At 37.8% G+C, this 16,557-nt stretch overlaps 1 protein-coding gene across 1 annotated transcript; it reads left to right on the top strand.

The window, feature by feature from the left end:
* On the top strand, window positions 1-3,192 carry LOC118424612 (solute carrier family 35 member G2-like). The gene is made up of 3 exons (XM_035833251.1): window positions 1-123; window positions 497-847; window positions 2,480-3,192. Exons 1-3 carry the CDS (start codon window positions 13-15, stop codon window positions 3,086-3,088), a joined length of 1,071 nt encoding a protein of 356 aa, XP_035689144.1. The 5' UTR covers window positions 1-12; the 3' UTR covers window positions 3,089-3,192.
* Window positions 3,193-16,557: the final 13,365 nt, after the last annotated feature.

Genomic DNA, 16,557 nt, shown 5'->3' with positions numbered 1-16,557 from the left:
TTAGCAATTAAAATGAAGGGAAGTGCTGACATCATCAACACTAGCGAGGTGGTGGTCAAGAGCTGTCCCGAGAGGAATCCCGAGGATCAAGAAAAGGACAGCGATAAGCGACTATGGATCAAGGTAAGACACGATACATGAACGAATGGATGAGAACCTGGCAATTGGACATTTAAGGGTTACTGACCCACCCCGAGGTGTATGCGTTGTGATAACATCTGGTCATATAACCACCGAATGAAACCACCGATTGAAATCACCGAGTGAGCAAATCGATACAAGTAGTGTCGATAGTGTCAACAACTTGATAGAATTTGACATTAACATATATATGTCTGTGATCGATAACAATATCTGGAAGTGGTTTGCAGGATTTTATCAACCCGCTCTCATTATTAAGCAACATTGTGTTTGACGCTCGGTGTTAACTGTGTGTTTCAATTGAGAACTTTCCTTGTTATCATAACAATTTAAATTTGTGTGTGTGTTGTTTCAGAAAATGTCAGGTGTAGCAGCCTGCCTGGCCCACGGTTTCTTTATTGGTCCAGTGCCGGTGTTATCACGATACGTAGAAGATCGAGGATACACACCATACCAGATACTTTTCTTGTTTGATCTGCTGATTTCGCTTGTAGCTCTGGGGATCACTGTGTACCAAAGGACAAACATGTTACCAAACGACTGGAAACAAGGAGCAAAATTGCTTTTCCAAGGATTGACTCAATTCACCAGTATACTCTGCCTCTACACGTCGTACCGTCTTATCCCTCCTGCGAACGCAGAAGTCGTCTGGAACGCCGGCATGCCGGTTTTTGTGGTGGCCTTGTCCTGTGTCTTCCTTGAAGAGGTAAATATGATGTTATCATTGACTCTTGACTTTCTCCAGACACAGCCAAGGATACCATATTGAAGTCAGGATGGTCTACACTGACGTATAAGTGGTTTACAGTGCCACTGCTACAGTGCTAAATATGCCGCCACTTACATCGCTCCCCCTCTCGGTACTCGACAGGTTCCATATCTCAGGACTAACAACGAGTTAAGTTTGTTTACAGACTATTCTTGAAGCAGCGAAACTTAAACACTTCCTTTAAGAGCACGATACTAGGTCCGAGACTTGCTTGGATCTTTTGACCCTACGAAGCCAATGTAGTGCAGTATTGATACTACAGAAAGAATAAGAAAGCGTCCCACTTTCAGCCCAGGGTACTTTGCCTAAACCCTATCCAGACCGGGGGGGGGGGGGGGGCTAAAAGTGCCTGCGCCAACTCTGACCTCCTATAGCTCCCAAACGGCTTGTGCTAGAACAATCAAACTTGGTGAGTTTTCTTAAAATATAGTTGGCAACAATTTGAAAAAAATGAGTAAGTTTATTATTTTTCGTGTTGCCATGGCCACGGGTTTCTGAAAGGCAAATTTTACAAAAATCACTAATTTTGGTTTAAACAATGTGATTTTAAGATTTTCTTGCTAAACTTAACTTCTTTTCATATATCTTTAATATGTAACACATCTTAGTTGAACATTTATAATTAAAAATTCATAAGTTATGCTAATGAGATGACGTGGGTCAAGATCCAAAATGGCCGACAATATCATGATGAAAAGTATAACAAGCTTATTTTCACTCAGATTTCATCACTACTTGGTATTTTCTTACAGAAAACATTCATGTGAACATTTTTAATCCATTTTCATAGGGTTTTAGCGTTATATGTTGAAAAAAATGTATCTTTCTAAAATTTAAGGTTGATAATCCAAGATGGCGGATAGCTAAACTACAGATGACGTCATCCTATGACGTCATTTTGACGTCGTTGCGTCGCCTTTGACAACAGCAGTCTTATAACAAGTAGATATTAATAAGAAACCTTTATTGGTAATTTTCCGATTGAGATATAGGCATTATGGGAATTCCCAGTTTTAGCCAAAAATTTCAATTAATGATGTCATTATTACGTCATATTACGTCATAATGATATGAAAATTCAGGAATTATAAAACTTAATGAGCACAACAACCACCCCCCCCCCCCTGCAGGTTTGTTGATCGTACAGTAAGCCGTTTTGAAGCCGTTTGAGCATCCCCCCCCCCCAGGCCAGGGAAGGGCCAGAAAGCCCAGTCCGGATATGGTAAACGCATCGGCAGCTCAAGTTTTTTTTTTAGCTCTGCTCCGCATTAAGACGGGGCGTATATTCGGTAACAGGGTAAAGTTCCTAAACTTTAAGGTATGCAGAATGTCCATGGAGGTCTAGAACCTTGTCTCGACCTCTCACAAGACAAGAACTATCCTAGAACCAGATGTACTTCGGAAACATCGAAAATTTTGAGGTAGTGTTAACTCCTAACGAAGTGTCACTATATTGTATTAAAATATTCATAAGTAACAGATAAATACATTTAATAAGTCGAGATCGATGTGAATTGCAACTAGAAGAAACTCTACCACATAATTCAATTTGTTTTTCTTTTATTCCAGATTCCAACTCGTGTAACCGTTCTCGGCAGCATGTGGTGTATAGCAGGTGTCGCGCTTCTGGGCTACGGTAGCTTCGTCAACATGAAGTCATCAGCAGACACTGCAGACATTACTTTTGGAATAGTTCTAACCATAACCGGAGCATTTATTCACTCCATGCAAAACGTCGGCGCCAAAGGTCTTTTAGAATCCACCCCGAGGGCAAAGGTTGTAACATACACGTACGGTATCAGCACAGTGATTGCCGGGATAGGGGCGTTTATTACTAGTTCCACGTGGCACCTTGAACCAGTGCCTGCCGCAGTCTTAGTGCTAAGCTGTGTCAGTCACGCACTCTTCGTGCTCTTTCTCTATATCGCTCTAAAGTTAGTAGAGGTTAACGCAGTAACTGCACTGTTTCAGCTCAGCGCGTTTTCGGCCTACAGCGTCCAGTGGGCAATGTTAGGGTTCGCTCCGACTGTTTTAGATGGTTTGGGTCTAACATGTGTACTGATAGGAACGTTTTCTATTGTGATCTGGGAGGCATTTGCTCGTTGGAAGGAACAAAAACACATGACATTAATGAGACAACTAGATTTTAATGCCATGCAAAGAAATGATAACCAGTAAGCTAAAAATGCAATATATGTGACGATATTGCGAGGATTTGTTTTTAATAATGTGTTTTATTTGCGTTTTACTGTTGTCTGTAGAAAACTATCATAAAATTTGTGCCTTAGAAAACTAACATAATCTGAAAGTCCTGACACTATATATTCATACATATATTCATACATATATATATATATATATAAAAATAACGGGGTATTTTTAGAAACAATCATTATACATGATACAAATTTTTATGACTGAGTGACAAAGTGGTATCGAATTGCACTTGAGGCACCGATGCAACACTGCAAGGTGCAGTGAGATACTACCTTTATATAATTTATCGAACCCATTTTGAGCGTCTTTGGACATATAAATGGCGATTACAGTATTTGATGATGCACTTACATGACTATGAGTTTACATTTGAATTGATAAGCACCATTGCCGAGGGAATTATATTTTTCATAAGTGACATATGAAAGTATTTTTTTACATTCATATTAATGTCATTTAAATAGGGAACAATATCAACAGATGTAAACCATGTATAATATTCATTTATTCAAGATGAATAAAAATAGCTAAAAAAATATATGTGTGTTTTTGGGGTGTATATTTCAAGGTATAAATTATGCTAAACATATTTTAATTTGCATTACTAACGTGGAGAATATATCTAAATTTTGTGACTGAGGAGAAATTGTACAAGAAACAAATATTAACAGATGTAAATTATGAATAATATTCCATTTTTTTCATGATAAATAAAAATAGCTATATTATATCAATAGCAAGTAAATGTCATATTTGTGACACTTGTTTTTTGTGAATATTTCAAGATATAAATCATGCTAAACATATCATAATTGTAGGAAAGTTACCGTTTATAGTCATCATTTTGTTTAATAGCTTTGGGTATAGCGAAAATTCAATATCAAAATTACAAAAAATATAAATTTACAAAAAATATAAAACTTCACTAGTACATCGTGTCCTAAAAATTTGGTGAGCGTAACATAAGCCGTTTTGAAATTACGAAGGGGGGGGGGGGGGCAAAAGAGCCACATCACATTCACTCTACAAGGTAATAAAGGAACCAGTAACAGTTTGTCCTTTTTAAGAGTGCTTTATTTCGTACTTTCTTGAGTATATATGTTGCTATCTTGAGTAAATGAGCATGTGCTTTATCGTACTTTACTAATATTACGCACCAATCTTTCTTTATTGACTAAATGATCGTGAACTAAGTGTTCATCAGGAAAGTTGAAGAAAACTGACACAAGTAACAGCTTAATTTTTCCGTCGTTTTGGTGAAATTTTCCGTCTCAAGTTAAGCAGATGGGGTGTTGCCTGCAGAAAATATCTACTGTCATCAACATATTAGTATGTAACCTATTTCTAATCTTCCTACAAAAGAAAGTGAAATCAATATCAAATCACTCTCGAGTATTTGAATAAAAGTGAAAATTATGAAAGCCACTATATCATCAGTAAGAGGAAAGGAGGTAACGTGTGCGTGACATATGAAAGTAAATTAGTCTAAAGGTTATTCCATTTGGTTGCATCCATTCCATATAATGCTGGTTTAATTGATTATTGTCTTTCGCTGTATAAAACGGTGTGATATTTTCTAAACTTTGGATAATGTTTTAATTTCCAACGTGAAGGATAATTTACAAACACTTGTTGATTCAATAACATTGTTACGTTGTCAACCATACGCTTTGCTGTTTGAAATACAATCGACAAAACTCTAACCATTAAGGAAACAAACGAATGGAAACGTTCTTTTTAGTATCAAATTATAATGTACTTGGATATTACGGATGTTGCCATTGCGATTATGGTGTAAAGATCTCGTTTGCAAAACTATCGTAGAATGTGTACGTTTACGGCAGAACCCAGATGTTTTCAATACAAAGGGTTATGTGTGATATTTACAAACTAATTGAGGGACATGTTACGGAGTCAGATGTTTGCAATACAATTTTTTTACAAATGATTTTATAGCGTAAACGACGTCCTGAATGTCAAGTACGTGCCCTTTGCCATTCTAAACACTAATATTCGCAATTCAAGTTCTGTTTACAAACCTATTGTGAAACGTGTCATGTTATGGCAGTATGAAGATGTTTGCAATACCACAGGTTACAAATGGTTCTTTAATGTATTATACGTCCTGTATGTCAGGTGTGCGACTACTACACTACTTGTATAAGATAACATACAGAGATTGAGTGGTGTTTACAAACCTATTGTAGAATATGTAATGACATGTCAGCACCAATATGTTACTAATACAAAATATTATAAATGGTTTCGTAATATGCACCTATGTCCCGTTTATTATTTGCACAGACCTTGTCATCAAATGAATCTTACTGTGGCCATGTAAATTCAAAGAAGTAATGTTTGGAAAGTTTTTAAAGAAATAACAGCAACATAAAATAACATAAAACAGCAAGTATATTTATTATTTCTGCTAATGTCACATATTTAGGTGTTCTCACGCATTCCTCAAACTATCTGGATACACAACAATATAAAAGAAGATGACACAGAAGCTGTTGATTACCTTTTGAATACTAAGGCTAGAAAAACACGAGGTCTCAAGGAAATATAGGTCATCTTTAGGGCCCATACTCGATGTCATATGACAAAACTATAACAGATTGATCGGAGCATGATGAAAACTGCAGTGATTGTGTCACCCTTTCTCCTGTCTTTTTATCAATTGAAACAATTTTTTTTGACAAATAATAACATTATGAGTGAAAAAAAAAAGATTTTGATAGATATTGCACATTGTATCTGTCAAGACACAGGCCACTGAAACGATAGCCCATTCACTAATGTCGCTTCACAAGACAAGTAACAGAGGCAGAGACATGGAGCTACACACCAAATCTAGCGCAAGCTACGTTCAGTATCAGGGTGAAGTGCACAAAGTTACGTGCAGTTCTTAATGGCTTGGAGGCTGTATTGGGGGTCATAGTGACGTCTAGTTATGTGTAGAATGACGCCATCTAACTTCGGACAGTGGGTGTCAGGTTTACGAAGTTAATGAAAAGTTGTCCGATTCGCAAAGTTACGTGATGTCAGCTAACTTCAGAGAGTGGCTAGGGTAAGGTTGGCATTTGCACAAAGTTGCCCAAAGTTGTCCAAAGTTACTTATACGTGACGTCATCTAACTCGTGGCAGTAGACTGGGTAGGGCGGGAGGCGTACAAAGTTGTCCAAAGTTACGTGACGTCATTTAACTTCGGACACTAGACAGAGGGTAGAGTGGCAGATGTACTAAGTTGCCCAAAGTTAGGTGCTGTACATACTAATTTTTACTGAAAGCTACAAAGTTTAATGTGAAGTAAATATAATACGCACATACACGTGAAATAGATGTACACAAATCATCGAGAATCAATGCTCATAAGTTCTAAAATGACGCATTTAATTTGCACCCTTTTAGCTACATTCGCCTTTTTTTAAAGATAGATGCATATTGGCTAACACAATGTACATAAAATATTTTAGTGCACTTAAACTATTGCAGTAACTTTGCCTTATCGCTGAGCAACAGTGTTAGCAAATGTTATCAGTTACAAAATAAGACAATGTTTTGTAGGCCTTGTCTAGCAGGTGTTGGGCACTCTTCTTTCTGACATTTAATAAAATCTGCCCTTTGAATAATATTTACCAACCCTTTGATGCACATGTTAGGGTATGACAGGAGTCCGATGACTTCAGTAGGATTTTTCACAAATTATTTTATAACGAGTCTCACGTCCTGGATGTCAAGTACGTACCCTACGCCATTCTGGTAAACACTAATATTCACATTTCAAGTACTGTTTACAAACCTATTGTGAAATGTGTTCGGTTATGACGGTATAAAGATGTTTGTAATGCCACATGCTACAAATGGTGCTTTAACCCTCATCCGACCGTATGGGGTCATTTTTGACCCCAGGCGTATATTTTTATCTGCCAAAGCAACATTTTTCATCGGAGAAAAAAATCCTTCCATGAATTTGTTAATATACATGTCTTACAGCATCTACCAATTTTTCACTGAGTTTTGTCCTTTATTGTATAAGCTATTCTTGAAAGTTTGTGTCTGGTTCGGTGGGGTCAATAATGACCCCAGCCAATTATGAATCATTAATTACGTAAATATCAAGAAATTTCAATAAAATAACAGGCATTCCTCATCATTGCTATTACAGCAACAAGATAAAGTTGTTTAGATGAGTAAACACCGAATATTTTGAAAGAAATATAGTTTTTTTAGTGTAAAACACAGTTTTTAGACATTATGCATAAATTATGATAATGAGCACTAACTACCTATGCTAATGAAAGTGAAAATGTTTCTAATTAATTAAAAAACAATATACGGACAGAATGTGCAGAAGGAACCTACAAGAAACATCTTTGCGGGAAAATAGACAAGAGTTATTGTATGTATGTATTTAGGTGACAGAGTATGGTGCATAATTAAGTAATAAATTCGTTACTTTTCACAAATATTGTATCTTTTTTTGTCAAAAAACATGATTATGCCATCAGCATTCTTGTAGCATCAAACTTATCGATTAAAAATTGCTAAGACAAAAATATTGTTAAAGTAAGTGGAGTATGGTAGATTTTTAGAGCAAAAGATGGTTTCTCCTTATTTTCTGCATAAATTATGATAATGAGTAAACATTACTGCCATCAAAACTTGTCAAAATATTTTTCATAGCTTGGTGAAACATTAAATCCATACAAATGACAAAATAAGCCAGCAGAAATATGTCTATGAGCAAAACAAAATGGGGTCAAAAATGACCCCATACGGTCAGATTTGTCGTAAAAATGTACCGGTCGGATGAGGGTTAATGTATACTACGTCCTGTATGTCAGGTGTGTGACTACTACAATAATTGTATAAGATAACATAGAAACTTTGAGCGGTGTTTACAAACCTAGTGTAGAATATGTAATGGCATGTCAGCATCCAGATGTTTCTAATACGAAATATCATAAATGGTTTTATAATATGCAGCAGTGTCCTTTTAATCAATTGCGCAGATCCTGTCATCAAAGGAATCTCACTCTAACCATGTATATTGAAATAAACAATGTTTGGAAAGTTATCATGTGCCCCTACCTGTTACTGCAAACATATGTTGATTTTTTCTTCTAGTGGCACATATTTAGGTGTTCTCACGTATTACTCAAACTGCATCAATAGGTAGCAATATAAAAGAAGATGGCACAAAAATTGCTGATGGACCTTTTAAATACTATGGCTAGAAAAACACGAAGTCTCTTAGAAAGGAAATTTAAGTCATCTTTAGGGCCCATACTCGGCGCCATGTGACAAAACCATAACCGATGGATCGGAGCATGATTAAAAAAAAAAATGCAGTTATTGTGTCGCCCTTTCTCAAGTACACTTTTGTTAATGAAAACAACTTTTAGTTTTTTAGTTTTTTGTACTAAAAATAATAGAATATTAAATAAAAAAATGCCTTTATAGTTATTGCATGTTGCATTTGTCAAGACTCATGCTACAGAAATTTTACTCCATTCACCAACGTCACCTTACAAGACAAGTAACAGCTGCAGAGACATGGGAGCTACACATCATATAAAACGCAAGCTATGTCCAGTATCAGGGTGATGTAGACGAAGTTAGGGTGTGCGAAGTACAAAGTTACGGTCAGTTCTGAATGTCTAAAGGCTGATCGGAAGTAAGGGTGACGTCAAGTAATGTAAGGAATGACGTCAGCTAACTTCGAACAGTGGCCAGGGTAGGGTGACAGGTGTACGATGTTACAGGAAGGTTGTCCAATTCGTAAAGTTACGTGACGTCAGCTAACTTTGGACAGTGGCTAGGGTAAGGTTGGCATGTGACCGAAATTGCCCAAAGTTGTCCAAAGTTGCGTCTACGTGATGTCATCTAACTCGGGGCAGTAGGCAGGGTAAGGCGGACGTTGTACAAAGTTGTACAAAGTGCACTAAAATATTACAGTAACTTTGCCTTATCTCTGACCGATAAGACAATGTTTTAAAGGCCTTGTCTATCAGGTGTTGGACACTCGTCTCCCTGGCATTCAATAACATTCACCCTTTGAATGGTGTTTACCAACCTATTGAGGCACACGTTACGATTTGACAGTAGCCAGATGTTTGCAATATAATGTTTTACAAATGATTTTATAACGAGAACCACGTCCTGGGTGTCAAGCACGTGCTCTTTGCCATTCTGCAGTCCATCAGCAACTTTTTTGTGCCATCTTCTTTTAAATTGCTACCTATTGATACATTTTGAGTAATACGTGAGAACACCTAAATATGTGCAATTAGAAGAAAAATCAACATATGTTTGCAGTAACAGGTAGGGGCACATGATAACTTTCCAAACATTGTTTATTTCAATATACATGGTTAGAGTGAGATTCCTTTGATGACAGGATCTGCGCAATTGATTAAAAGGACACTGGTGCATATTATAAAACCATTTATAATATTTCGTATTAGAAACATCTGGATGCTGACATGTCATTGCATATTCTACAATAGGTTTGTAAACACCGCTCGAAGATTGCATGTTATCGAATGCAAATAGTGAAGTAGTCGCACACCTGACATACAGGACGTAGTATACATTAAAGAACCATTTGTAACCTTTGATATTACAAACATCTTTATGCTACCATAACCAAACACGTTTCACAATAGGTTTGTAAACACAAACTGTTAAATTCCTGCAAGATCCGCAATGGCTACATATGTTATACCCTAGACGTAAGGACATTATAATTTGATATTACAAAATAAAAACGTTTGAATCCGTTGGTTTCTTTTATAAATTTAGTTTAATTTTTTGTCGATTGCATTTCAAGCAGTACAATGTATGGTTGACAACGTAACAATGTTATAAAATCAAGTGTTTGTAAATTATCCTTCACGTTGGAGCATTAAAAATTCAAGAGGTTTGACTATTTGTGAACACTTGTGCTTAAAGATAGAGACAAACATACAATTTCCCTTCTGGTGACATTTCCTTTGTATGTTTTACACTTCAGATGAGCCTATATGCACGGGGGTTTGACTTCACGACAGAAGGCTTGGTTAGAGCCACACGACACGGTCATCGGTAACGTCTGTTAGAAGGTAAGAAAATTGTGTTGTTCTTTGTACCACCTTAGAAATTGGACATACAGTGTGAGTATTGTACATGTATCTCACCTGCTGAATGGCTCTTCCATCTGACGTGGGTTTGGCTCCTGAGTACCGTTGATCTTCAGTCAGACTTCTCCCCACTGCCTCACCGCTACTCTTACTCCTCATGTTGTTTCCTTTCTACCCCAGGCCTTGTCTTTTCTCCTCAGAGCCAGAGTCAAAAATTGTATTTCTCAACCTCCCCTGTTATCTTTCTCATCAACTTTTTACCGATGGACAGTTCTTTAGACAAGTTGTATTCCATCCGTTCTGCTTGCATTACTACATGAGTTGTACGTATATGAGCATCTTCCTTTCAAAGGCATGTTGCATGTTGTCCTACGATGGTACCGTAAGTTCCACAGTTATTACTGCTTTCTTTGGTTCCAACCACAGTACTAAATCAAGTCTAAGTGTTGTGCCACAGATAAGTCTTGAGAATTGGATATCATTGGTTAGAAATTTAATAATTCCTTTTTTTTAATTTCAATTCCACAGTGCAAAAAATGCAAAAGGCTTTAGGCTTTTCTGTTGCAAAACAATAGAATAGGAATCGAGGTGCATCCGTTTAATACTTAGAGGTGTTGAGGGATCGAGAATGAGGAGGAGGACATGTCAAGCTTTAATTTTATTAACGGTGTTTTTTTTTCTTTTAATTTAGAACTATGTCCTTGATTTAAAAAAAAAAAGGTTATCCACGTTGTATCTTATGTGATTTTTCCACAACTTGAGTGTAACGGTTCTTATATTCGTAGTTATCAAGAAAGATTTAAATTTTTCGTTAACTTTGAATAAAGTAATGCTATTAATCATAACACTAGTTGCAAAAGAATATTCTACAGTGTTGTTGTCATTAGGCTAATAGCAGGTGCAGTGTCCATTCAGATCCCAGAGGAGGATACCGTATACGAAGCTCTGAATAGGCACATAGGTCAATTCGATTTCTGCCAAACACGCTGGGAGATTATAATTTTTTTCTTGGGATATCAAGACTAGAAAGGGACATTACTGGCACTAATTCTTTGTCTCAGCACACTTTAATATGGTCCCGCAAGGAGCCTATCCGAAATTTAAAAATTCCCTCTAAAATAACATAGCCATTAGAGTTAAACTATGTTATATCCCTCTCCATCATGTTAAAGATACAACCAGGCACCCACTCTTTTGTGGACATTAGAGGATTTAGGCATTGCTATCATTACATTTATGTATGTTTGCATCTGACGACTTTTAGAGCATTTTAAGGATGCAAAGCCGGAAGGAAATAGTCTAATCATTACCCGCGCCAAGCAGCTGCAATATTCTGATGGTCCTCACTTTAGGCTGGAACCATTTTCAGAAAAAAAGGATCTCAACTGAGCTTGCAAGGACCATTCCGTCTAGGGGTCGCTTTTGTGGAGTGGACCTTTTTACAGTGTGCTCATGGACCGCCATTCCTTCGTGATTCATCACCGCCTTGGGTTTTCTCTGTTCGTTCGGTGTGAAGACGTGGGTATGGTCATCTAGAATTCAATACGGTGCTCGATATGTCTAAATATTCCGTCTGTGAGGTGTAAGGTTCTCAGTCAAGTTCACAGACACACGATCTAGACATAGTCTATTTTATTCTTCATCTCAGGCACACCACCCCTGGACTCCCTCCAGGAGTGCCCCTCGCCTCTCTCGATCTCTCCTCCAGACTCCCTGACCTACTTAAACCTGCTCTCTCCTCTCCCCATCCACCCCAGGGGTCTGGCGTGGGGACGCTATGCATTCAAATTAGCTGGTACCATATCTGGGACACACCACCACCCCAGGTGTCTGGCGTGGGGACGCCTTGCATTCAAATTAGCTGGTACCATATCTGGGACATTCCACCACCCCAGGGGTCTGGCGTGGGGACGCTTCGCATTAACTGGTAAAATAGCCATCAGATCCACTCAACACACAACAAGGTTGTCGAATTGACATCGTGTACCGAGGCTAGCTCTTGAGTGAGAGCTTGTAAGACGTTGTTCACATTCTGTGGCAACTCTATCAGGTGTTAGTCAGTATAGGAACATCGAGGGGACGACAAAGATGACATTAGTCGTATTAGATTCTTTTCCTGTGTTGTCATTATCAGTTGTCTCGTATTCTCTGCTGCGTGTTTTGCAGCACTATGCTGTCTTTTTTTTAGGGGGGGGGGGTCTGTTTAATGGCTTTAGAATGATTTAGCTACGTTTTCCTTTTTTTTTCAGACCAAGACTCTAAAATTTCGGCCTCCCGTTCCCTGGCATTACAATCAAATTAGTAGAAATTTATCCAACCAACACGAGCATTGTTGCGACGTTTTCCCAAAATTGTCAACTGACATCCATCAGCCTTGTTTACGGAATGAACCTATCTACAGCAGCTTGCTGAACTGTGGACGTGACGTTAGAAGCACGAAATCCCCCCGTCTATGTTTTGTGTTTGACGGTGATTTCTGTTCACATTTTCATTTAATCGTCTTTTAAAGAAATCTGGATGTAAGTCCAACATATTATCTTTGTCCAGTGAAACAGAGTATATCTGAAACTTCATTTGGATATGATAAACGTCTGAATTGGTGAAACTCAAGGGTCGATGTAAAAGGAACTTTGTTTTCAGCGAACGCTGTTTCAATAAATTAGATTTCTTTACATTTACAATAAAAAACTAGAGTTCTACGACCCCACACCTTCGCCAAATGATTTCGACCATCACGACTGGTGTTATATGTATTTTTTCAATAATTATGCAAGTAAGGTCATCATTTTCATAAATCATATACATATCTCCTTTACAAAAATAACAGATATACACAATCTTTCTTCAGGAAAAGGCTATAGCATTTTTTTGCAAATTAATACAAATAGGTTCCTCATTTGCAAAATATTTTCTTAATATTGTTCACCTGTACGTAGCTTCAAAATGCCACAAGTGAAAAATCCCCGTCATTTACCACAATGTGATTATAGAATTTTTAATTATGTTAATTAGGTATCTATTTGCGTCAGTTTAATATTTTATTGCTTCTCTTTCTAAGTTACAAATGTCACATTTTAAAATAGTCCTATAACGGACCCGAGCTGGTTTAGACAATTTCCTCGTTAATTTACAACTTATTTTCTGATTTGCATACTTTGCCCGAAATCTAATCGTTTCCAGGAATACCTCATATCAATACACTCCATTCAAGCATTCTCGAGTTATACTGATCTTCTACACACATATGGACATACATACAAACATACAAACGCTACCCAAAATATGACCTTCTTGACGAGGGTAATATACACTAGAAATGCCGACATTTGCTTGAGAGCAAATACAGCATATTTCAGCCATACGCCTTCCCATCCAACACTTAACTGTTCCAAATCACCCCTGCGCGAAAATGGAACATTTTAACAGTAATTTCTCTCAAAAAATTGAACTAATATTGTGAATTGATTTCAGGTAAAAACGGAGCTTGCCCAATATGCACCGGGTCCATATGGAAGAATGTTCTCTTCCGCAGGAGCTTCTATGCATAACCAATTGGGTATAGGAATCGTCAGATCCTATTTTTTTTCTATTTCCTATTTATTTATAGGAAAAAAAAAATCACCAAATCTTCCTTTCAGAAAATTTTCATCATGAAATTACATGAAGCCATTCAACAATTTCCAGTACGATAACTAGGTCTAAGTACTGTTATAAGGTCCTTGGTACATTTACTTTTGCAGTGAAAGTTATTTCAAGTTTTAATAATTATCAAGCAGGTGCAGGTACTGTACAGTAGTGGAGTTTGTTTTATTTCAAGCTGAAAACTTCAATCTTTTAAAGGAATTTTACCACCCTGTCGCTTCATATTTTTCCTGAAAAACCCAGGACCAACAACTTAACTTGATGTGGCTTTATCTATATACATTGTAATTCTGTATACCACTGTTAAACTGTTTTACTTTGTATGCGATCAGCTATCGGGCCTAATATTGTCTCCGTGTAACAATTTCGTGCGCGTAGCGTGCGAGACCCGGAAGTGTTGTTGGAGGGTTTCTTTTCGGTGGTCAGTGGTCATACCCTGGCACTGATATAATTTTATTGGGCTGAAACTCTGGCAGTGTAAAGTTACTTACAATTGGAAGGTTTAAATTTTACGTCAAACAACAACAACACTAGAAACACCTACATTTGCTCTGGAGCTCTTTTTTTCCAGTCCAGTGAGGGAAATGTGGCCACTATAGACAGGTGGCCACTATAGAGAAATGCTGATCTATTGACTAAGAGCAAGTTACACATGATTTCAGTACCCACTAATCTTTTTTCATATAAACATTGCACAGGTAAGCCAATTGTTTCGATTTACAGTTCACCAAATTCTGAAGAAAAATATTGATGACAAAAGAATCGTTCTTTCCACTTATAAACTTGTTGCCAGGGCACTGTTGCTAGGGCACTATATACTTTGTGGCACCTTGCGCCGACTTCATCAAAGGCCGTTTGCTTAATCTCCAAGCAGATCCTACGATGGCATAAGATAGTACTTAACTGGCCAAAGAGTGTTGTCAGCCAAGAGGTGTACATTTGTCATGTAGCGGTAGCGAAACACACTCCTAAGCCGGCTTCACTCCTCTACCAGCTTTTGATACTATCTTATGCTACCCTAGGATCTGCTTGGAGATTACGCCGGCTATCAATCAAACTTTCAAACGCGGGAGTTTCAGATGCCGTGTGCCAGTCGACAGCGAAATTCATGCTAGATAATATTACGTATAATGTTACATCGGACTTTCCCACAGCGGTGCTTAGACAACATATTTATTAAATTATACTTGACGCGGAACAGCGGTTTCGCCGGTGATTTTTCTGAAAACATATCTGTGTCCAAGCGTTGGAATTTCGTCTGACAGCGACGCGGTGACTTGAGTTAAAATATAACCCCTAACGTTGGGATATACTCGAAAGACCGTCAGAAACAGTCACACGGAGCTAACAGCGCATCGAAAATACTATCGCTAGCGTTTCAACTATGGATAGCAAACCAGATAAAAGTTATAAGTACTGTTGAACTGAGTAAAGTTTGTTTTTATGAGTTTTTAGTTGTTTTTGACGGTTTTACCTGAAAAATTGTTACGTTAAACTCCTGAAGAGCAGTTAAGTTACTGCTGCAATTATCATAGATATGTCCTAAAAACTGATACAATAATTCCTCTGAATAGCCTAAAATGCAAGACACTGGACAAAATGGATACGGATGCGGGCATATACCGCGGTATTCGTTAGGTGCGGATGCGGAAGAATACGAACAAATTCGAACGAATCACAGATTCTAATAGGATACGACAAAACACTGAACAGATACGATACTGTATCCGCTAGGATGAAAAATACGAAGAGATACTATGTCGTATACAGTTGGATCCCTTACTGTTAACAAATACGAAAATGTCATTTGCTCGAATCCTTCAATTTGGAAATCTGCAATGTTCAATCTGGTCTTGAGTTTCCTTTTGCGTCATAAAAACATTTTACCCATCGGCGGGCCCACTCTTCGATAAAAGTACGTTCTGAAAATACACAAATACTAGAAGATCCCTATTCCGTATTTCTATGGATCCGCTGGCCCATTTCACGGCAAAAAGGCATCAAGGATAATCTGCAGATCCTAACGAATCTCTTTTCTGTATTTTCTATGGTTCAGATGGCCCACTTCGCGACAGAAATGTCCAGGGTCAATCTATGGATCCTAGCAAATCCTTTTCCCGTATTTTCTACGAATACGTTGCCCCACCTCACGGCAGATGGATCCTAGCAAATCCTTTTCCGTATTTTCTATGGATTCGTTGCCCACCTCACAGCAGACGGATCATAGGAAATACCCTTTCCGTATTTTCTATGGATTCGTTGCCCCACCTCACGGCAGACGGATCCTAGGAAATACCATTTCGTATTTTCTATGGATTTGTTACCCCCACCTCTCATTTTTCACAAAAAGTACAGGTTTCCCGAAAAGAAGTCCGATTTCCGATCAGACATACACATTGTTTGTCGAAAAATAGTAATTTGCTCTCTTGAGCCAAAAAGAGCATTTTTCACAAAAAATACAGGTTTCGCGAAACAATGTCCGATTTCCTCGGAACCAACTTTATTGCATGCGGAAAAATTCCTCGACATCAGACATACACCTTGTTTGTCGAAAAATGGTAATTTGCTCCCCCGAGCCAAAAAGAGCATTTTTCACAAAAAATTCAGGTTTCGCGAAACAATGTCCGATTTCCTCGGAACCAACTTTATTGGATGCGGAATGGT

The sequence above is a fragment of the Branchiostoma floridae genome, chromosome 10 (assembly GCF_000003815.2).
Source record: "Branchiostoma floridae strain S238N-H82 chromosome 10, Bfl_VNyyK, whole genome shotgun sequence".
Taxonomy (NCBI): domain Eukaryota; kingdom Metazoa; phylum Chordata; class Leptocardii; order Amphioxiformes; family Branchiostomatidae; genus Branchiostoma; species Branchiostoma floridae.
The sequence above is the reverse complement of the archived record's forward strand: the minus strand, read 5'-3'. Positions and strand labels throughout refer to the sequence as shown.